The sequence below is a fragment of the Odocoileus virginianus genome, chromosome 4 (genome assembly GCF_023699985.2).
Source record: "Odocoileus virginianus isolate 20LAN1187 ecotype Illinois chromosome 4, Ovbor_1.2, whole genome shotgun sequence".
Lineage (NCBI taxonomy): Eukaryota > Metazoa > Chordata > Mammalia > Artiodactyla > Cervidae > Odocoileus > Odocoileus virginianus.
This window is the reverse complement of record NC_069677.1, coordinates 24,237,158-24,259,780: the sequence shown is the minus strand read 5'-3', so window position 1 is coordinate 24,259,780 and position 22,623 is coordinate 24,237,158. Positions and strand designations below refer to the sequence as shown.

General features: G+C 38.3%; 1 protein-coding gene across 7 annotated transcripts in view; it reads left to right on the top strand.

Moving 5' to 3' along the window:
* VPS8 (VPS8 subunit of CORVET complex) overlaps positions 1–22,623 on the top strand; it is a 384,233-nt gene that overhangs the window by 213,912 nt on the left and 147,698 nt on the right. For all 7 annotated transcript variants that reach the window (XM_070466284.1, XM_070466287.1, XM_070466286.1 and 4 more), the window contains 4 exons: positions 6,253–6,324; positions 12,321–12,440; positions 13,473–13,529; positions 22,201–22,283. In XM_070466284.1, coding sequence (XP_070322385.1) covers positions 6,253–6,324; positions 12,321–12,440; positions 13,473–13,529; positions 22,201–22,283 — 332 coding nt within the window. The remainder of the gene's footprint in view (positions 1–6,252; positions 6,325–12,320; positions 12,441–13,472; positions 13,530–22,200; positions 22,284–22,623) is intronic.

Below are 22,623 nucleotides of genomic sequence, written 5' to 3'. Positions count from 1 at the left end.
TTTCCAATATTCTGGGAGGTGGGTCATAGAGGATCCTGCTGTGGTTTATGTCAGAGTGTTTTGCCTATGTTCTCCTCTAGGAGTTTTATAGTTTCTGGTCTTACATTTAGATCTTTAATCCATTTTGAGTTTATTTTTGTGTATGGTGTTAGTGTTCTAGTTTCATTCTTTTACAAGTGGTTGACCAGTTTTCCCAGCACCACTTGTTAAAGAGATTGTCTTTTCTCCATTGTATATTCTTGCCTCCTTTGTCAGATAAGGTGTCCATAGGTACATGGATTTATCTCTGGGCTTTCTATTTTGTTCCATTGATCTATATTTCTGTCTTTGTGCCAGTACCATACTGTCTTGATGACTGTGGCTTTGTAGTAGAGTCTGAAGTAAGGCAGGTTGATTCCTCCAGTTCCATTCTTCTCTCAAGATTGCTTTGGCTATTCGAGGTTTTTTGTATTTCCATACAAATTGTGAAATTATTTGTTCTAGTTCTGTGAAGAATACCGTTGGTAGCTTGATAGGGATTGCATAGAATCTATAGATTGCTTTGGGTAGTATACTCATTTTCACAATATTGATTCTTCTGATCCATGAACATGGTATATTTATCCAACTATTTGTGTCCTCTTTGATTTCTTTCATCAGTGTTTTATAGTTTTCTATGTATAGGTCTTTTGTTTCTTTAGGTAGATATACTCCTAAGTATTTTATTCTTTTTGTTGCAATGGTGAATGGTCTTGTTTCCTTAATTTCTCTTTCTGTTTTAGTAGGATCTTTTTCTTGAGCCGTTCCTTCTTTACCACAGGCCTCCAAGGAATATATTGCCTTTCCCTTTTCTATCTCAATAACTGTATCTTACGAAGACCTCTGATTCATACTTGCCAGACTCCTTCCTTTGATCTTCCTATCAGCCAGTGCTATGATCCACTGGGTTATAGACTTGGCCTCAGTACTTGCTCACCCAGGATGGATTTTCCTTTTCTTTTGGAGGTGAATTCCATTTGATACTGTATGTGTTCTGTGCCTGCTGAAACCTTGTCATACCCTCCCTTCCTCTCCCCAATTCTCTCTTGACGGTTTGTTTGTTTTTTTTTAATGGGCTTTGGAGCCAACTTTGCTAGTTGGGGATGTTTACTTTCCCACTTTTATGTAAGTCAAAGTTTCTAATATGTGTTGTCCTTCTAGTTTTCCCATTAGGCTGGGTTGTGGGTGATTCTTTTTCTTCTTTTCCATATACATGGATCTTATTGGAAGATGTGTGATGAGATTAGGACAGTGGTTCACAAACAACAGTCTGTAGACCAAATCCAGCTCCATTTGACCTCTGGCTTGGGTGAGACAGAATATTTTTCTATTTTTAAGGGTTATAAAAACAGAAGAATGTCATGCAAACCACATGTATCCTACAAAGTCTAAAATATTTTCTTTCTGGTCCTTTACAATGTTTCTTGACCCCTGGGTCAGGATTTAGCCAACTATCCATATCTTGCAGAAACTCTATAATAATTTTTAAGGGGCTTCAGAAAGAAGTTTTTATGACCAAATTCACAGGTGACTTTGGACTTGAATTTTAGGTCTACTTTTTGCACTTCACAAACTGTCATTCTCCATTAGGATGTTTTTACATATTCCTCTAACAAGCATTGTATAATTAGAATAATCTTTGTGGAATGATAATGTTTTAACATAAATGTGCCATTTTGGTGACAGCTGTTAACTACAGTCAAAATATATCATTGTGTATATCACAACATTCGTAATAAAAGTATTTCACCACTTAATTGTGTTTATAGTAGTAAACTTGCAATGTGTGTTTCAAAGCAGTGAATACATGTTACCAAAAGGCAAGTGGATAAAGCAGTTCTTTTTTACTTGCTGTCAATGCTGTAGTTACTTAATACATATGCTAATTCTCCATGATTTTGTGTTTGCTTGAAAAGCAGTTATATTAGCAGATAGTATCTTGTCTGACAGCAGAGTGATGTCTCACTTTGGCAGGCTGGGTGTGAGGGGGAAGTTTTGTTTGTTTGAATGTGTGTATATTTGTTGTTTTCCTAAGCCTTAGAACTGAGAGACTTTCTCAACCATCTTTCCCTCTTCAGACTGGGTCATATTTAACCCATGTAAACATCAAAATACCCTCAAGTTTGAACTTTCCAGATAAGAGTTCCTACAGTTCCCTAGGTAACTCATTTCAGCTTTTCTTAACTAACTGGCAGCAAAGTGTTCTAGGTGAAGAAAAAAATTTTTTATAAAGATAACATTTTCCTCTGTAATTAACTAGACACATCAGCAGTCATTGTTTAAAGTGCTTACTGTGTGTCAGACAAGAAAAGGGAAAGAAGGACATGCTAGTAGAGAAGAGCCTGAGCAGAGGGTCTTTGGAGAAGTTGGGGAAGCTTGGGGCCAATTTAAAGAACAGCAGATATTCTGGTTTGAATGTTAACTATGATGTAGTCTTGAAAGTTTGTGGCTTGGAAATTCTTCTTTAATCTGTTGGGACAATATGTAGTCTATTTTTTTGCTTCGGGATAGTCAGTAGTAAATTACTGCTTTGTAGATTTAAACATTTTATGCACAGATGGGCATAATAAAGGACAGAAATGGTATGGACCTAACAGAAGTAGAAGAGATGGCAGGAACACACAGAAGAACTATACAAAAAAGGGTCTCAATGACCAGGATAACCATGGTCAGACATCCCGAATGTGAAGTCAGACATCCCGAATGTGAAGTCAAGTGTGCCTTAGTAGTATTACTACGAACAAAGCTAGTGGAGGTGATGAAATTCCGACTGAGCTATTTCAGATCCTAAAAGATGATGCTGTGTAAGTGCTGCACTCACTAGGTCAGTGAATTTGGAAAACAGAGGCCGCAGAACTGGGAAAGATCAGTTTTCATTCCAATCCTAAAGAAGGGCAATGCCAAAGAGTATTCAAACTACCACAAAGTTGCACTCATTTCACATGCTAACAAGATAATGCTCAAAATCCTTTAAGCTAGGCTTCAGCTGTTCATAAACCAAGAACTTCTAGATATACAAGCTGGATTTAGAAAAGGCAGAAGAACAAGAGATCAAATTGCCAACATTCGTTGGATCATATAAAAAGCGAGAGAACTCCAGAAAAACACCTCCTTCAGCTTCATTGACTGTGCTAAAAAGCCTTAGACTGTGTGGATCACAACAAACTTTGAAAAATTCTTAAAGAAATGGGAATACCGCACCACCTTAACCTGCCTACTGAGAAACCTGTGTGCAGGTCAAGAAACAACACTTAGAATTGGACATAGAATAACAGACTGGTTCCAAATCAGGAAAGGAGTACGTCAGGGCTGTATATTGTCACCCTGCTTATTTAACCTTTGTGCAGAGTACATCATATGAAATGCCTGGCTGGATAAAGCAAAGCTGGAATCAAGACTGCTGGGAGAAATGTCAATAACCCCAGATATGCAGATGACACCACCTTTATGACAGAAAGCAAAGAGGAGTTAAAGAGCCTTTTGATGAAAGTGAAAGAGGAGAGTGAAGAAGCTGACTTAAAACTCGGCATTCAAAAAACTAAGATCATAGCACCCAGTCCCATCAATTCATGGCAAATAGATGGGGAAACAATGGAAACAGTGACAAACTTTATTTCCTTGGGCTCCAAAATCACTGTGGATGGTGACTGTAGCCTTGAAATTAAAAGAAGCTTGCTCCTTGGAAGAAAAAGCCATGACCAACCTTGACAGCATATTAAAAAGCAGAGACATTACTTTGATGACAAATGTCTGTATAGTCAAAGCTGTGGTTTTCTCAGTAGTCATGTATGAATGTGAGAGTTGGATCATGTAGAAAGCTGAGCGCTCTAGAATTGATGCTATCGAATTGTGGTATTGGAGAAGACTCTTGAGAGTCCCTTGGACTGCACGGAGATCAAACCAGTCAATCCTAAAGGAAATCAACTGTGAATATTCATTGGAAGGACTGAAGCTGAAGCTCCAATATGTTGGCCATCTGATTCAAAGAGCTGACTCGTTAGAAAAGACCCTGATGCTGGGAAAGGTTGATGGCAGGAGAAGGGGACAACAGAGGATCAGATGATTGTGAGAGAGTAACAGGCAGGAAGGCCAGGGGTCTCCAAACTGAGAAAATAGGCTGCAAGTGTCTCTTAAAATTCTGTGTTGCTGTGACGACACCTGGTTCTACCTGAACTGAACTTTTCTCAAACCTTGAGCTAACCAATCGTTTTTCTTATGGAAATATTTTTCTTAAGCTATGCTAATGAAATTATGTATTTGCTTTGGAATTTGCCTTTCTTCAAAATGGTTCCACGTAAGACTAACTTTTGACTGCTAATGGCTCAACAAAGCAGTATTCATATCAGTTGTTTTATGGCTGGGCGATGACATACCTCATGCCATCCTATTTCAAAAATGCATGTTATGGGAGAGGGGCCTGGTGAAACTCCATCAGCCTTGACGTGTCTCTCTTACCTGATTAATAACTTTCTAACAGACATAAAATAGCTTACTAAAATTAGCAGGGGAGGCACTCTCCGTCCCCCTTCTGATGTCTATGTCAGAAGCTTTCTCTGTCCCTTTTTTACTTGAATAAAACTCTGCTATACAAAAGCTCTTGAGTGATCAAGAGTGATCAAACCTGATCCCTGTTCCCGAAGTTAAATCTTCTTCAGAGATCACAAATCTGACACCATTCACCATAAGCTATCAATTGGATGGCATCACCGACTCAATGGACATGAGTTTGAGCAAGCTCTGGGAGATGGCAAAGGACAGGGAAGCCTGGTGTACGCAGTCTATGGGTTCTCAAAGAGTTAGACATGACTGAGCGACCGAACAGCAATAAAGGGCCGAATGTCCTCAGTGAAAGCCTTAAGAAGAGCTTCAAGTCTTTTATCACTCTTATTCAATAAGTATTTTCATTTTGGCTTTTTTGTTTGTTTTTGGTTTTTACAGTGTTGTGTTGGTTTCTGCCATATAGCCACAGGAATCAGCCATAATCATATATATATCCCCTCTCTCTTGAGCCTTCCTCCCTTCCCCCCTGCCACCCCTATAGGTCATTACAGAGTGCCAGAATGGGCTCCCTGTGTTATATACAGCTGCTTCTCACCAGCTATCCATTTTACACATAGTAGTGTATATATGTTGATGTTACTTTCTCTTGTTAGTTCCATCCTCTCCCTCCCCAAACTGTGTCCACAAGTCTGTGTTTCCATTCCTTCCCTTCGGTTTCTTCATATATGCATCCTATAGCTTCTATGTATTTTCAGAATCCAGTGCTGTTATTTACTTGGGTGCAAGTTCTATTCAGAATGTATTTGGCTGTACTTGAGCAGGAACATAAAATAAAAAATGCTGTACTTGGCAGTGTTGTGAAAATAGAATACCTATTCTTTGTATGTATTCTTGAGGATTTTAATATTGTGACAGTTTTACCATAGTATTTTTAAAAGTATCTATTGTGGAACATCATTTCTTGCTAGTTGTCATGGAAATCATGGAAATTTCTTTTCATGACAGTTAACAACTGTATTTCAGTTATTATTTCCAAATAGCATGGACAGGATGATGGCTGAGCATGTAACATGTATTTCATCCTTTTCAAATTCTTGCTCACAAATTGCCTCTTCCCATCAGTATTCTTTCTTTTTTTGTTGCCTATAAACTTTGCCTTCCTTTGTTCAATTTTTATAAATTTTAAAAATTCTTTTTTATTTTTGATTGTAGTGGGTCTTCATTGCTGTGCATAGGTTTTCTCCAGTTGCAGAGAGTAGGGGCTGCTTTCTAGCTGTGGTGCATGGGCTTTGCGGTACAGTGACTTTTCCTGTTGCAGAGCGCAGGCTGTAGAGTGTGTGGGCTCAGTAGTTGTGGTGCCCAAGCTTAGTCGTTCCACGGCATGCTGAATCTTCTCGGACCAAGGATTGAACTCACGACCAGGGATCTGCCTCGTGTCCCCTGCATTGTCAGGTGGATTCTTATCCACCATATCACCAGGGTGAATCACTTTTGGGTTGTATAACAATCACTTTATTTTTATACTTTTTATTCAGAATACCGTATAATATTGAATAATGTAGCCTTCTGTTAAACTCACTAAAAATAACTTGTTAAAGTTATGTAAGAAAAAAACCTATTGAGGAGTGGTTATCTTATTTGGGAATTTGCCTATTAACAAGAGTTTAATATCTTGTTTCCTTCTAAAATTTTCAAATAATACTTACCTTTTTAAAACTTCTTTTTCCTTTTTAGACTTTTGAAGATTTTAAAAATGATAAGCAAGCTGTAGAATATCAACAACGTATTGTGGATATTTTGTTGAAGGTGAGTATCCCTAGAATGTCTTTGTATTGGTATTTATATTTATAAAAATGAATTACTTTATAGCAAGTTCTAAAATAATCTTGTTTAATAAAGGAATATGTTACAATCATTTAAAAGTTTTATTATGATGTCTTTGTCTTCAAAAGCTAAAGTCCTAATCATTCATTCAAAAAATATAATGTATCTCAGCTTTAGACTGGATGTTGAATAGAGTGCTACTCTTGAGAAATGCATATTGTTATAATTGCTATGTTAGTATGATTACATTTAGTAATGGAGACTAACTTCAGAATGCTTTGAGAAAATAATGTTCTGAAGCGTCGCCTATCTCATACTAGCATCACTGTGTTGCTAAGGTAGTGCCATATGTGGTTTTGCCATGGTACTGAGATGATGGGTAACTTAGGAAAGATTTGAGGCACGCAGAGATGATCATCCCAATCTAAGTCCATCTGGATTCAATTGAAAACTATTTTGAGATTCATGCTGTTGCTAGTGAGTGATTGTGGAGACAGATTCTTTTCCTGTCCATCTGCACAGCTTCACCCAGGCCAGTTTCTTCTTGTAGTTAAAAGCTTAGAGTTTTTAATCCTGTTTATTTGGCTATAAAATGGTAGTTTCTTCCTCCTAGTGACTTTTAGATTATTTTGGAAAAGAGACCAAAATTGAAATATTTTCTTTGTGTATAATATTAATTCATTAACTACATTTATAGTAGTTCTTTATAATTTTCAAAGCTCATTTGTATATGTGATCTCATTTGAGCTATTTATTAGCCTTGTAAAATAGGCAGTGATGAATATGAGAGCTCCCAAATAATGTCAGTTTGATCTTGGTGGCTAGTATGGAGAATTTTCACTTAGGTTTCAAAATATCTTCCAGAATGGTCTTATCTTGTCCTTCTTCAATTTGTGATCTTACCTTTCTTCTAGGTAATATTGTTCTCTGGCTTCTCATTGGTGCAGTTGAAACTAAATTCTTCTGTGAGAGAAAGTTCAAAATAATAATAGTTTGTTGTGGAAATTTAATTTTCTCCTATAAGTCTGGAGTGTAGGCAGCCTGGTCTAGTAGAGTGGGTTCACAAACTTGTCAGGGATGCACAACACTTCCATCTTACTGCTGTTGTTCTTAGTACATGGTTTGTGTCTTTCAGCCCAAAATGACTGGTCAGGCTCCAGTATTACCTCTGCATTCTAACCAGCCTGAATGCAGAAAGAGATGAGGTAGAAAATGTTCTCTTTCTTTCAGAAAATTTCTTAGAAGTTATGCACCGCAATTCTGCTTATATCATGTTGATCAGCACTTAGCTAGGGAGACTGTGAAGTGTACTCTGTATGGTGGGTGGCCACGTGTTTAGCTAAAAATGAGGAGTTCTGTTTCTAAATTAGATGGAAGGAACAGATGTTGGAGCACAAGTAGTAGTTTTTGCCATACCCATCTAAGTTTTAACATGATATCCAAGATCCTTTTATACTTTCCGGCCCCTTACTACATCTCCATAACTGCTCCTCTCTCTGACCTCCCCTCTCACCCCACCAGTCTGTATTATCAACTCAACAGTTTTTTTTAGCCATGCTGAGCAGCTTGTGGTTCTCAGTTCCTCCACCAGGGATTGAACCCGGGCCATAGCAGTGAAAGCCTGGAATCCTAACCTCTTGGCTACCAGGGAACTCCCTTCTCACCAATTTTATATTGTTGGAATTCAGTGAACTTTCTATGTCATCTTTTTTGGCTTATGCTCTTTATGTGAGTTTTCTTTTATCCCATCATGTGTTTTCCTTCGCTTTCTCTGCCTGGCAAATTCCTAGCCATTCTCCAAGACATAACTCAAAATATCATCCATGAGAAGCTCTTCGGAACCTTCTCTCGCACTTCCAGTTTGATTTGTCACCTTTTCTGTGGGATCGTATTACACTTCATGCTGCATGTGACACACTGTATGGTACTTGTTTACATGTGTCTTTTCCTGCCTGGGATGAGCTTCCTGTAGGTAGAGACTGTCAGGGGGTGTTTTTTGATCATTATTTTAACACGTCTAGCACGATGCCTACAATCTGGTAGGTGTTCAAGAAATGTTTGCAAGTTGATTGAATTAGGATTTAAGTTTTAAAACTGTACTAATTTGGAAAAATGATCCAAGTAAAGGAAATAAAACTCCATAAAGTACTTAAACTGTTACTTTTGGTGAATTATTGCATTTGTATATTGTTTTTTTTAATTGAAGTATAGTTAATTTATAGTATTGTGTTAGTTTAGGTATGGATCAAAGTGATTCAGATATATAATATATATATATATTTTCAGATTATTTTCCATGATAGGTTATCACAAGATACTGATTATAATTCTCTGTGCTATACAGCAAATTATTATTGCCTATCTGTTTCATTATAGTAATTTGGTTTTTCTAAACTTTTTATTTTATATTGGACGATAGCCAATTAGAGTGCTGTGATAGTGTCAGGTGAACTGCAGAGGAACTCAGCCATACATATACATGTATCCATTCTCCCCCAAACTCCCCTGCTGTCCATGCTGCCAGATAACATTGAGCAGAGTTCCCTGTGCTTATGTATAATGATTTGTATCTGTTAATCTTGTACTCCTATTGATCCCTGCCTCTTCCTTTTCCCTACTAGTAACCATAAGTTTGTTTTCTGTATCTGTGAAACTCTTTCTACTATGTATGTAGATTCATTTGTATTATTTATTAAATTCCACATGTAAGTGATACCATATGATGTTTGTCTTTCTCTTTCTGAATTACTTCACTAAAGTATAATATTCTCTAGGTCCATCCATGTTGCTGCAAATGGCATTATTTCATTCATTTATTTATTTATTTTTGGTTGTGCTGGGTCTTCGTTGCTGCACCGACTGTTCCCTAGTTGTGGCAAGCAGGAGCTACTCTCTAGCTGTGGCTGTGTGGGCTTTTCTTTGCAGTAGCTTCTCTTGTTGTAGAGCATGGTCTCTAGGGAGCACAGCTTCAGTAGTTGTGGCTGCCAGACTCTAGAGCACAGGCTCAGTAGTTGTGACACATGGACTTAATTGTTCGACAGCATGTGGGATCCTCCTAGAGCAGGGATCTGACCCATGTCTCCTGCTTTTGGCAGGCAGACTCTTTATCACTGAGCCACCAGGGAAGCCCTACTTCATTCTTTTTTATGGCTTAGTAATATTCCATTGTTTGTGTGTGTGTGTGTGTATACATTGTGTGTGTGTGTATATATATATACATTGTGTATATATATATATATAAACCACATATTCTAAAGCCATTTGTCTCTTGATGAACACTTAGGTTTCTTGCATGTCATGGCTACTGTAAATAGTGCTGCTATGAACATTGGGGTGCATGTATCTTTTTGAACTAGAGTTTTCATCTATACAGGCTTTCCTGGTGGCTCAGATGGTAAAGTATCTGCTTGCAATGCAGGAGACCCATGTTTGATCCCTGGGTCGGAAAGATCCCCTGGAGAAGGAGATAGCAACCCAATCTAGTATTCTTGCCTGGAGAATTCCACGGACAGAGGAGCTTGGTGGGCTTCAGTCCATGGGATTGTAGAGTTGGACACGACCAAGCAATTAACACTTTCATCTTTTTGGGATATATGTCCATGGGTAGAATTGCTGGATCATATGGTAGTTCTATTTTTAGTTTTTTAAAGGAACCTCCATACTGTTTTACATGGTGGCTGCATCTTGTATATTATTTTGATAGTAGTTAACCTAGGGTCATGAAGAATGACCCTATCTCAGATGATAAGTTTGAGATTATTTTCTCATTTCTGGTGATAGAGTTGTAGTCATTTGTTGTTTTTCTGAGGGAGCGCAGGAAAGGACCAGAAAACAGGGGAGAGAGCATCAAACCTCAGGCATTATCATGGGTGCTGAATGGCTGCAGACATAGAGCGGAAAAGCTGTAAATTTGTGACTTTGTATAAGATTGTCCAGAAAATTTTGTCAGCATGGTCTCTGAAATTGATCAGAGAGAAGAAATGGAAAGAAGCTAAAATTTCTGGGATAATACCTAATTGGACACTTGCTGAAGTGGTGAGGGAATGGGGCTGTGAGTTAGAACTGTTTCCTTAGAAGACATTTTTAGGATCAGACAGGTGAGAGAGTAGTTTATACTTGTAGAGCAACAGGAAGAGCTAAAAGCAGAGAAGAGCACTAATTGGGCCCTGAGAGTTGAGTCCTAGGAAAGGGCCCACACACGGAAAGGAAATGATGATTGGCTATTTTAAAGCTATAGAAAGCTCTTTTAATATTATAAATTGGAATTTAGATACACAGATTACAACTTGAAACATCCTCGTATTCTAGTAATGATAATTATGTACTTGAACAAGCTTTGATTGCTGGACTAAGTAAAAGATGGGCAGTAAAAGACAGGGGCAGTAAAAGACAGGCACAAACTGCTTAGCAAAGTGAGAAAAGGCAGGCCAAAAATGGTGCCCCAAGGGAATGTTTTATCTTTGAAGGGAAAATGAAAGGACTTTGTAGATGAGATGGGCTGTTGTTCCCTAATTTGTTGTAGAATTGCCTCCTTAAATTCAGTTAGTTTAAAACAATGCCTGGTCTTCCTTCTCAGACTTCTGCCATCTCCCTCTTTGTTAATAGCATTGTTCTCCTCCCTGCCTGTCAGGCTCAAGACCTGTCATTTTTCATTCTTCCTTTAGCCACACGTTGCCACACATGTGAATACCTGCCTGTGTCGTCTCTCTGCAGTGACTTTTGCACCTGTTTCTCCTTCCCTGTTCATCATCACTGTATTGTTCTGAACTCCTCTGACTCTCCCTTGGACCTCTGCAGTCCCATGCATCTTGGTCTCTCTACCTTCATTTCTTGCTTCTGTTACTTTATCCTAAGCACTGCTGTTGGGGTAATTTTCCTAAGCATAGTGCTGATCACAGTCAGCTCTCCTCATTGCACCTTTAGTAACTCCTCCATTTTCTAACAAATAAATTCTGGATTCCTTAGAAGGGCATTGGAGCCCTAAGTTTTTCCTTTGGTCTGATTTTTCCCTCCTCCTCATGGATACTGCTGCATTCTAATGAAGCATGGCATTTCTCCAAACAAACTTATATTTTCTTGTGTTCATGTTTTTGCCCCCACTCTTCTCTCTGCCTGGACTGCTCTTTCTCCTGACATTTCTTCTCCTGTCATGGATTCCACATGGGCTTTAAAGTTTAGTTTAGAGGCTACTTTTCTCATTTTTTTGTTTCAAATTTTTTCTCTGATCAGTTGGACTAAATTTTCCCCACTATGCTTCCATAGTCATTTGTTCCTTTATAAGTGCTGATCACATTATGTTTTTTATTTAAGATTTGTTTACCTGTCTCACCTTTCTTTCTGGTTCACAATTCCCTTGAAGGCTTCTACCATAAGCATCTTAGGCAAAGTAATAGGTACTCAGGAGATGAGCGCTCACTTAAATCAGAGGAGAGATTATGACTTGATAACTGTGTGTGGTTGTAAAGAGCGTGTTATTTGAAACCATCTGTTCACTAAACTGCTTATAGACAAGGCAGAAGCCATTCACTTCATTGACTCATAGGCTGGCTGACTTCTTTTCTGGGATACCTTCACTCTCAAGTTGTCTTACCTTTAAACCTGAAAGCAGCTTCCTTCTTCCTGTGTTGGTGGACAGATTTTTAATAGAGTTACTTTAAGTTTAGATTCTCTTTTAAGAATTCAAGAAGGAAACATGATTAATTTCTTTCTTTTTTTTTTTTTTGGAAATCTACCTCTGACGATTCAGTTCTTATCCAACTTGTGCTTATAAATATGCCAGAAATCACTAAAATGCTTTCAGGGAGGGCAGGTAGTTGTGCTTCTGCTCTGAATGGTGTTGAACTCAATTGTCACACAGCTGATAAAAGAGTCTTTTTATGACTCCTTCGTACTGAGGCTTCCCACCCCCACCTCTAATTGTATATTTTTATGTGTCAAACCAGATGGTATATTGAATAAGTGGTCTCTTTTGCTCATAGGTTATGGTGGAGAATTCAGATTTTACGCCCTCACAAGTAGGGTGTCTCTTTACCTTCCTTGCCCGGCAGCTTGCAAAGCCTGACAACACCTTATTTGTAAACAGAACCCTTTTTGATCAGGTGAGTGTCTTTAATCATAAGAAGTAGAATTGTTTTCCTTTACTATTTGTAGAAAAATTCACTGGATCACATATAATAGAATAACCTACCAGGTAAGTGTCCTCCGAGGTAGAGGCTTGTTCATCTTTCAGTTTGGATCTAAATTAGATTTTGTTTTTTAGTGTTGTGCTTGGATAGTGTGACTGTTCAGTAACTTGGTGTCATGGGAGTATGATTTGTGGAGATTGGTTTATAGAGATTGTTTTCCCAATTATTCTGTTCTAAATTTGCCTAGAACTTTTAACTTAAGAATTTTTCAATTTAATAATTACCCATCTCATTGGTAGTAAGACTATGATGTTGATCATCTGGAAGAGAGATTACTTTTAGAAAATCTGAATTTACTTACTTACCACTCTGAAGATATTTCCAAACCCCAGTTAAATATCTTCTACAAAGCCACAGGTGGCAAAGAAAATACTTTTTACCCTGGAGAAAGTTGCTAATAATGACCAGCATTTATTGAGCACTTCATAGTGCCATGCTCTGCTTCAAAGTTTTACATGTATGTATTAACTCAGTACTCCCCATACCTCTGAACTTAGTATAGTTGTTACTCCTGTTTTGCAGATGAAGAAACTAAAGTCTGGAGAGGCTAAGTCACTCATCCAAGTCATTTAATAAGTGTTATTACCAGCAATAAAGGTTATTACTAAGTGTTAATAAGGTTAGGACATAAATTCAAGTGGCCTGATTCTAAAGTCCATACTTAGCTTGGTCCATGGTATTGCGGATCTTAAGGTATATATATGATGTCAGATTCTAGTCATGTTTCTAAATAGTAAAGAACTGTGTTTAAGGTATATATTAAATTGTTAGCATAACTGAGCCTGCTGTGTCATATATTGGGCCAGCCAGCTGGGAAGATACCATATCCCTATGGTGTTTGTTGAGCTGGATGTGAATGAGTTGGTGATACAGAAAGAGTAATTATGGTTTTCCTTATGGCATGCATGCTGGTATCCAATTTAAAAATACCTTTTCTTTGACCAGGTCCTTGAATTCCTTTGTAGTCCTGACGATGACTCCCGACACTCTGAAAGACAGCAGGTATGAACTGCTAGAACTCATCTTCCTAAACAATGGGAAAGATGACAGAGTAAACCAGAAAGAGCCTTCTGTACTAGACCTGACAAGGTGTGAGGGTAGAAGGACCTGTGTCTAACCCTAGTACTGTGTGAGATAGTGGCAACCGGGAAGTAGTGTGGATGGTTGTTAGTTTGAGCCTTACAAACTATTAATAAATTTCTAGGCAGACTGCACCTGTCTTGCATTCAGTGTGATATCAGTAGAGAATATAAATTTTATCCTTCTCCTTTATGAGCAATAATTTGGCACCTATTATATGCTCCTTTCTGTCATCATGATTAAGTTGGTAACCATACGTAGTTGCTATGGTCATGAACCAGAAACACTTCAAGATCTTGAGGATTGGAACACTCAGCTTTTGGGAGTGCCCTGTGGTTCCACTGCACTACTGCTCACCATTTCTGGAGACTGGCGTCCATCTCAGTCAGTCAGTGTCTGACTCTTTGTGACCCCATGGACTGCAGCACACCAGGCTTCCCTGTCCATCACCAACTCCCAGAGCTTACACAAACTCATGTCCATCGAGTCGGTGATACCATCCAACCATCTCATCCTCTGTTTTCCCCTTCTCCTCCCGCCTTCAGTCTTTCCCAGTATCAGGGTCTTTTCCAGTGAGTCAGTTCTTCACATCAGGTGGCCAAAGTATTGGAGCTTCAGCTTCACCGTCAGTTCTTCCATTGAATATTCAGGACTGTTTTCATTCAGGACTGACTGGTTGGGTCTTCTTGCAGTCCAAGGGACCCTCAAGAGTTTCTCCAACACCACAGTTCAAAAGCATCAGTTCTTTGGCACTCAGCTTTCTTTATAGTCCAACTCTCATATCCATACATGACTACTTGAAAAACCGTAGCTTTGACTAGACAGACCTTTGTTGCAAAGTAATGTCTCTGCTTTTTAATATGCTGTCTAGGTTGGTCATGGCTTTTCTTCCAAGGAGCATGCATCTTTTAATTTCAAGACTGCAGTCACCATCTGCAGTGATTTTGGAGCCCAAGAAAATAAAGTGTCTCACTGTTTCCACTGTTTCCCCATCTAATTGTCATGAAGTGATGGGACTGGATGCCATGATCTTAGTTTTCTAAATGTTGAATTTTAAGCCAACTTTTTCACTCTCCTCTTTAACTTTCATCAAGAGGCTCTTTAGTTTTTCTTCGCTTTCCACCATAAAGGTGATATCATCTGCATATCTGGGGTTATTGATATATCTCCTGGCAATCCTGATTCCAAAATGTACTTTATTCAGCCTGGCATTTCGCTTGATGTACTCTGCATATAAGTTAAATAAGCACGGTGACAATATACAGCCTTGATTTACTTCTTGCCCGATTTGGAACCATCTGTTGTTCCATGTCCAATTCTAACTGTTGCTTCTTGACCTGATACAGATTTCTCAGGAGGCACGTGAGGTGGTCTAGTATTCCCGTGTCTCTCAGAATTTTCCAGTTGGTTGTGATCCACACAGGCAAAGGCTTTGGTGTAGTCAATAAAGCAGAAGTAGATGTTTTTCTGGAACTCTCTTGCTTTCTCGTTGGTTCAGCAGATGTTGGCAATTTGATCTCTGGTTTCTCTGCCTTTTCTAAAACCAGCTTGAACATTTGGAAGCTCATGTACTGTTGAAGTCTGTCTTGGAGAAGTCTGAGCATTATTTTGCTAGCGTGTGAGATGAGTGCAATTGTATGGTCATTTGAACATTCTTTGGCATTGCCTTTCTTCGGGATTGGAATGAAAACTGACCTTTTCCAGTCCTGTGGCCACTGCTGAGTTTTCCAGATTTGCTGGCATGTTGAGTGCAGCACTTTCACAGCATCATCTTTTAGGATTTGAAATAGCTCAACTGGAATTCCATCACCTCCTCTAGCTTTGTTCATAGTGATGCTTCCTAAGGCCCACTTGACTTCACATTCCAGAATGTCTGGCTCTAGGTGAGTGATCACACCATCGTGGTTATCTGGGTCATGAAGGTCTTTTTTGTACAGTTCTTCTGTGTATTCTTGCCACCTCTTCTTAATATCTTCTGCTTCTGTTAGGTCCATACCTTCTGTCCTTTATTGTGCCCATCTTTGCATGAAATGTTCCTTTGGTATGTCTGATTTTCTTGAAGAGATCTCTAGTCTTTCCCATTCTATAGTTTTCCTCTATTTATTTGCATTGATCACTGAGGAAGGCTTTCTTATCTCTCCTTACTGTTCTTTGGAACTCTGAATATAGATGGGCATATCTTTCTTTTTCTCCTTTGCCTTTAGCTGCTCTTCTTTTCTCAGCTATTTGTAAGGCCTCCTCAGACAACCATTTTGCATTTTTGCATTTCTATTCCTTGGGGATAGTTTTGATCACTGCCTTCTGCACAGTCATGAACCTTGGTCCATAGTTCTTCAGGCACTCTGTCTATCAGATCTAATCCCTTGAATTTATTTGTCACTTCCACTTTATAATCTTAAGGGATTTGATTTAGGTTATACCTGAATGGCCTAGTGGTTTTCCCTACTTTCTTTAATCTAAGTCTGAATTTTGTAATAAGGAGTTCATAATTTGAGCCACAGTCAGCTCAAATGTTTCTGCTGACTGTATAGAGCTTCTCCATCTTTGGCTGTAAAGAATATAATCAATCTGATTTCGGTATTGACCATCTGGTGATGTCCATGTGTAGAATCTTCTCTTGTGTTGTTGGAAGAGGGTGTTTGCTATGATCAGTGTATTCTCTTGGCAAAACTGTGTTAGCCTTTGACCTGATTTGTTTTGTACTCCAAGGTCAAATTTGCCTGTTACTTCAGGTATCTCTTGACTTCGTACTTTTGCATTCCAGTCCCCTATATTGAAAAGGACATCTTTTTTGGGTGTTAGTTCTAGAAGGTCTTAACCATTCAACTTCAGCTTCTTCAGCATTACTGGTGGGGGCATAGACTTGAATTACTGTGATGTTGAATGGTTTGCCTTGGAAATGAACAGAGATCATTCTGTCATTTTTGAGACTGCATCCAAGTACTGCATTTCGTTTACTAAGTTGTTTACTGTGATGGCTACTCCATTTCTTCTAAGGGATTCTTGCCTACAGTAGTAGATATAAAGGTCATCTGTGTTAAAATCACCCATTCCAGACCATTTTAATTCACTGATTCCTAAAATGTCAATGTTTACTCTTGCCATCTCCAGGTTTGACCACTTCCAATTTGCTTTTGATTCATGAACTTAACATTCCAGGTGCCTATGCAGTATTGCTCTTTACAGTATTGGACTTTGCTTCTGTCACCAGTCACATTCACAAGAGGGTGTTGTTTTTGCTTTGGCTCCGTCTCTTCATTCCTTCTGGAGTTATTTCTCCATTGATCTCCTGTAGCACATTGAGCACCTACCAACCTGGGGAGTTCATCTTCCAGTGTCCTATCTTTTTGCCTTCTCATACTGTTCATGAGGTTCTCAAGGCAAGAATACTGAAGTGGTTTGCCATTCCCTTCTCCTGTGGACCATGTTTTGTCAGAATTCTCCACCATGAATCCGTCTATCCCTCCACTAATCACTGTGAGAAAAAAACTGATCACCACTTCTTTCTACTTAGCCACTTGCTTGAGAGTCCTTTCTAGGAGTAGGATTTCTTAAAAGCTTAGCCACTGTAATTGTGAGCACTAAGACAGTCTGTTTATAACTTATGACAAGATTTTGTCAGATAAGTAAGCTACAAAAATTAAGTACTTTGTGAGCAATGCTGATATTTTTATGGTAGTATATTCCCAGCCGGAAGTTGAGACTCAGATAAAGAACATAGGAACGCAGCAGTGAACCCTTTCTCTCCACAGCTGTGGCCCCATGACTGCTGCAGACTATCTTAGGAAAGAGAACAGCTGCTTAAATTTTGATTGTCTCTTAAATTATATGAATACAAACAGTAATGTGGATCCCTCATTTTGCCCCTATTTCTCTGTTGGCAGGAAAAGTGAATCTTGTTATGCATGGTGTTGCTATATAAAATGATAAAAACTTTTTATGTAAATTACTAAATAGAAATAAAAACCAAACCTAAATGTAAAAGCCAAACCTTTAAAAGTAATCATAGTTAGTAATCTGTTATTGGGAATCCCTTTTAAGATTATCTGGGAGTTTTTTTTTCCCTACTCATTTTAGAAAATAGAAAACTGATGATGTAAATTGATCAAGGTCATAACTAAAATTAGAGCTCAGTTCCTTCCCTTCTAATCCAGCAGTCTTTCTCTTATACTCTTTTCATATATCAAAATTTTGTACTGATATGAATGTTGATTGATACTTTCATTCATTAAAATGAATACTGTGAAAGTGCAGTAATGAAAGCATGTCAGAACTTCACTCATTGATCAGTATTGTGACTTCTTTGCTGAATTGGATAACAGTTTTCTAATGCTGGAAAAATGATTCCTTAATTTTTTTGTGCTATTTTCAGTGTAGTGACTCCAGCACACACACTTTTAAGTTTGATTCCTTTATTAACTTTATCTCCATCAAGATCTTAACCAGAAATTGACACAGTTTTTCTGTAAAGATCCAGAGAGTAAATATTTTAGGCTTTGTAAGTCCTTTATAGTCTCTGTCACATACCTCTTTTGTTTCTTTTATAATCCTTTAAAAATGTAACAAGCCCTGATTTATGGCATTTATTAATTTCCAAGGTATAAGTATTCCAGTCATGGCTTATTTCAGCCTTCCAGAATGATATCATATTGCACATGGAATTGGGGAGCGATGTACCATAACACACCCTTACATAATATTTCCACTGTACAGATAAAGTGAAAGTGTTAATCGTTCAGTTGTGTCTGACTCTTTGCAACCAGTGGACTGTAGCCTCCCAGGCTCCGCTGTCCATGAAATTCTCCAGGTAAGAATACTGGAGTGGGTTGCCATTTACCACACCAGGGGATCTTCCTGACTTACGGATTGAACCTGGGTCTCCTGCATTGCAGGCAGATTCTTTACCATTTGAGCCATCAGGGAAGCCCACCATGCAATAAAGCTACTAACCTGGAGAGCATACACAGTAAAATATAGTAGGACACTTAGGAAGTGGTAAGTTTGGGTAGTACCTTTGTTTTTAATTTATTTAATCATAAGTTTATATAATTTTATTTTTTACAATGCCTGTATTTAACAAGAAGCTTAAAAATTCCTAGAAGGTTGACAGTTAGCTTCAACTCCCATAAGTTGGTTCAGACTCACTCCAGCACTGGCAGTTGATTATGTTATTTCAAACTGAGGCTTCCAGCAAATGGGTTCGCTCCATCATTGCCCTGTATAGCAGTGCATTGTAATACTTGAAATGGATTAAATTAGAGTTCTAAAGTGTAAAGGTAGGATAGGTTTTATTTCTTTCTGCCTTTGTAAAAAAAAAAAAAAATTAATTTGAAAGTAATTTCCTGTGTTTGAAAAATGTTTTGTTAAGTGGCTTCCGGGAGTTCTGAGAAAGGGCATGTTACTCTGGATCTTGAACTTAAATATAGGAGAGAGCCTTCTGATACTGCTCTAATGATTATGTAGTGATTCTGTTATATTGTGAGATTTATTTTAAAATATGTCTCATAGCCTGGTCATATATTCAGATACTTAGTGTGGTAAAGATTAATTTTTTATTCAGCTGCTTCAGTTCAGTTCAGTCGCTCAGTTGCGTCTGATGCTTTGTGACCCCATGGACTGCAGCATGCCAGGCCTCCATGTCTATCACCAACTCCCGGAGATTAACCAAACTCATGTCCATTGAGTTGGTGATGCCATCCAACCATCGCATCCTCTGTCATCCCCTTCTCCTCCTGCCCTCAATCTTTCCCAGCACCAGGTCTTTTCAAATGAGTCAGCTGTTCACATCAGGTGGCCACAGTATTGGAGTTTCAGCTTCAACATCAGTCCTTCCAACGAATATTCAGGACTGATATTCTTTAGGATGGACTGGTTGGATCTCCTTGCAGTCCAAGGGACTCTCAAGAATCTTCTCCAACACCACAGTTCAAAAGCATCAATTCTTCTGTGCTCAGCTCTCTTTATAGTCTAACTCTCACATCCATACATGACTATTGTAAAAACCATAGCCTTGACTAGATGGACCTTTGTTGGCAAAGTAATGTCTCTGCTTTTTAATATACTGTCTACGTTGGTCATAACTTTCCTTCCAGGATAAGCGTCTTTTAATTTCATGGCTGCAGTCACCATCTGCAGTGATTTTGAAGCCCAAAAAAATAGTCTCTCACTGTTTCCACTGTTTCCCCATCTATTTGCCATGAAGTGATGGGACCAGATGCCATGATCTTAGTTTTCTGAATGTTGAGCTTTAAGCCAACTTTTTCACTTTTTTTTCACTTTGATCACGAGACTCTTTAGTTCTTTTTCACTTTCTGCCATAACGGTGGTGTCATCTGCATATCTGAGGTTATTGATATTTCTCCTGGCTTTCTTGATTCCAGCTTGTGCTTCCTCCAGCCCAGTGTTTCTCATGATGTAGTCTGAATATAAGTTAAATAAACAGAGTGACAGTATACAGCCTTGACATACTCCTTTTAGGAACCAGTCTGTTGTTCCATGTCCAGTTCTAATTGTTGCTTCCTGACTTGCATACAGATTTCTCAGGAGGCAGCTAAGGTGGTCTGGTATTCTCATTTCTTTCAGAATTTTCCACAGTTTATTGTGATCCATACAATCAAAGGCTTTGGCATAGTCAATAAAGCAGAAATAGATGTTTTTCTGGAACTCTCTTGCTTTTTTGATGCTCCAGCAGATGTTGGCAATTTGATGTCTGGTTTCTCTGCCTTTTCTAAAACCAGCCTGAACATCTGGAAGTTCATGGTTCATGTATTGCTGAAGCCTGGCTTGGAGAATTTTGAGCATTACTTTACTAGTGTGTGAGATGAGTGTAATTGTGTGGTCGTTTGAGCATTCTTTGGCATTGCCTTTCTTCGGGATTGGAATGAAAACTGACCTTTTCCAGTCCTGTGGCCACTGCTGAGTTTTCCAATTTTGCTGACATATTGAGTGCAGCACTTTCAGCATCATCTTTTAGGATTTGAAATAGCTCAACTGGAATTCCATCACCTCCTCTAGCTTTGTTCATAGTGATGCTTCCCAAGGCCCACTTGACTTTACATTCCAGGATGTCTGGCTCTAGGTGAATGATCACACCATTGTGATTATCTGGGTTGTGAAGATCTTTTTTGTACAGTTGTTTTGTGTATTCTTGACACCTCTTCTTAATATCTTCTGCTTCTGTTAGGTCCATACCATTTCTATCCTTTATTGAGCCCATCTTTGTATGAAATGTTCCCTTGGTATCTCTAATTTTTTTGAAGAGATCTCTAGTCTTTCCCATTCTGTTGTTTTCCTCTATTTCTTTGTATTGATCACTGAGGAAGGCTTTCTTATCTCTCCTTGATATTCTTTGGAACTTTGCATTCAAATGGGTGTAACTTCCCTATCTTCCTTTGCTTATTGCTTCTCTTCTTTTCACAGCTGTTTTTAAGGCCTCCTCAGAGAGCCATTTTGCTTTTTTGCATTTCTTTTCCTTGGTCTTGATCCCTGTCTGCTATACAGTGTCACGAACCTCCATCCATGGTTCATCAGGCACTGAAGATGAATTACATGAATCCCAGCATTTTTATTTTTTAATTATGGTAAAATATGTAAATCATAAAATTGATCATTTTAAGCATTTTAAATGTACAGTTCTCATTAAATTTATTCTCATTACCCCCTCTCAGCACCCTGGCAGCTATCATTCAACTTTCTCTCTCTATGAATTTTACTACTTCAGGTGCCTCATATAAGTGAAATTATACATTATTCTTCCATTTGTGACTTTTTTCACTTAGAATAATGTTTTTAAGCTTTATCCATGTGTGGCATATGTCAGAATTTCATTCCTTTTTAAGAATGAATAATGTTCCATTATATATCATATTTCATTTATCCATTGATGGAAATTAGCATTGTTTCCACCTTTTAGTGCTTGGGAATTATGCTATATTGTGAGAAGCCCCGAGTTTAGTTAGAAAAATTAACATGTGAACATGGATACTGTTACCTGTGGGCAACAGATTTTTAAGAACCATAAGGCATAAAAGCACCAAACAGAAATTCTTATTGAAAGAATATATATGGGCATTTTTAGCTTAGTGGAGCATCAGTTAGATATTCTAATAATACTGTGTTTGCAAACACCATGGCATTCCTTTCATGTATGAAAATAGAGGTATTTATCTTTTTGTAAGACTTAAATGCAATGTGATCAACATTATAATGGCAATCTAATCCCTCCTGTGGGCTTCCCCAGTGGAAGCCCAACCCCTGCCAATGCAGGAGATCCCACCATTACAGATTTGATCCCTGGGTCAGGAAGATCCCCTGGAGAAGGAAATGGCAACCTACTCCAGTATCCTTGCCTGGGAAATCCCATGGACAGAGGAGCCTGGGGAGCTATAGTCTGTGGGGTCGCAAAAGAATAGGACATGACTGAGCAACTAAACAACAATCGCTTGTACACATGAAAACCAAGCTGAAACATCAGCATGTAATAAGACAAAAGAGAAAAAGATATGATTGTGTGGCTGGATGAATGGACTCCTGAAGAGCTAATCAATAAAAGTAGATTCCAAAATGTTTTTACTCATTTATTTTAAATATTCAGGTCCTTTTAGAATTGCTGCAGGCTGGAGGCATAGTTCAATTTGAAGAGAGTCGACTCATCCGTATGGCAGAGAAAGCAGAATTGTAAGTTGTGTTGAAGCCATATATTAGTTCCCATAGAACTACTAAAGTACTACTTCTCTAACTTGAAGCCCAGTTTATTGATGCGTTTCCATTCTTTTAAATTAAGAAAAGCTATGCATGTAATAATTTTTAAAAAACCTAAATGCAAAAGTTTTTGCCTTTCAAGTCTAGAAATTAGTTTAATTTGCAGAAATTAATAGCAAGTAAATTTGAAGTTCTTGTTCATTTGTTTTAGTGTAAAAATGAAATATCAGTCTTATGGGTTTTTGTACTTAAAATTGCCATGGTATTTATAGATTTTTGGCAGTTATCTTACGTGTATATTATAAACAATGCAGAA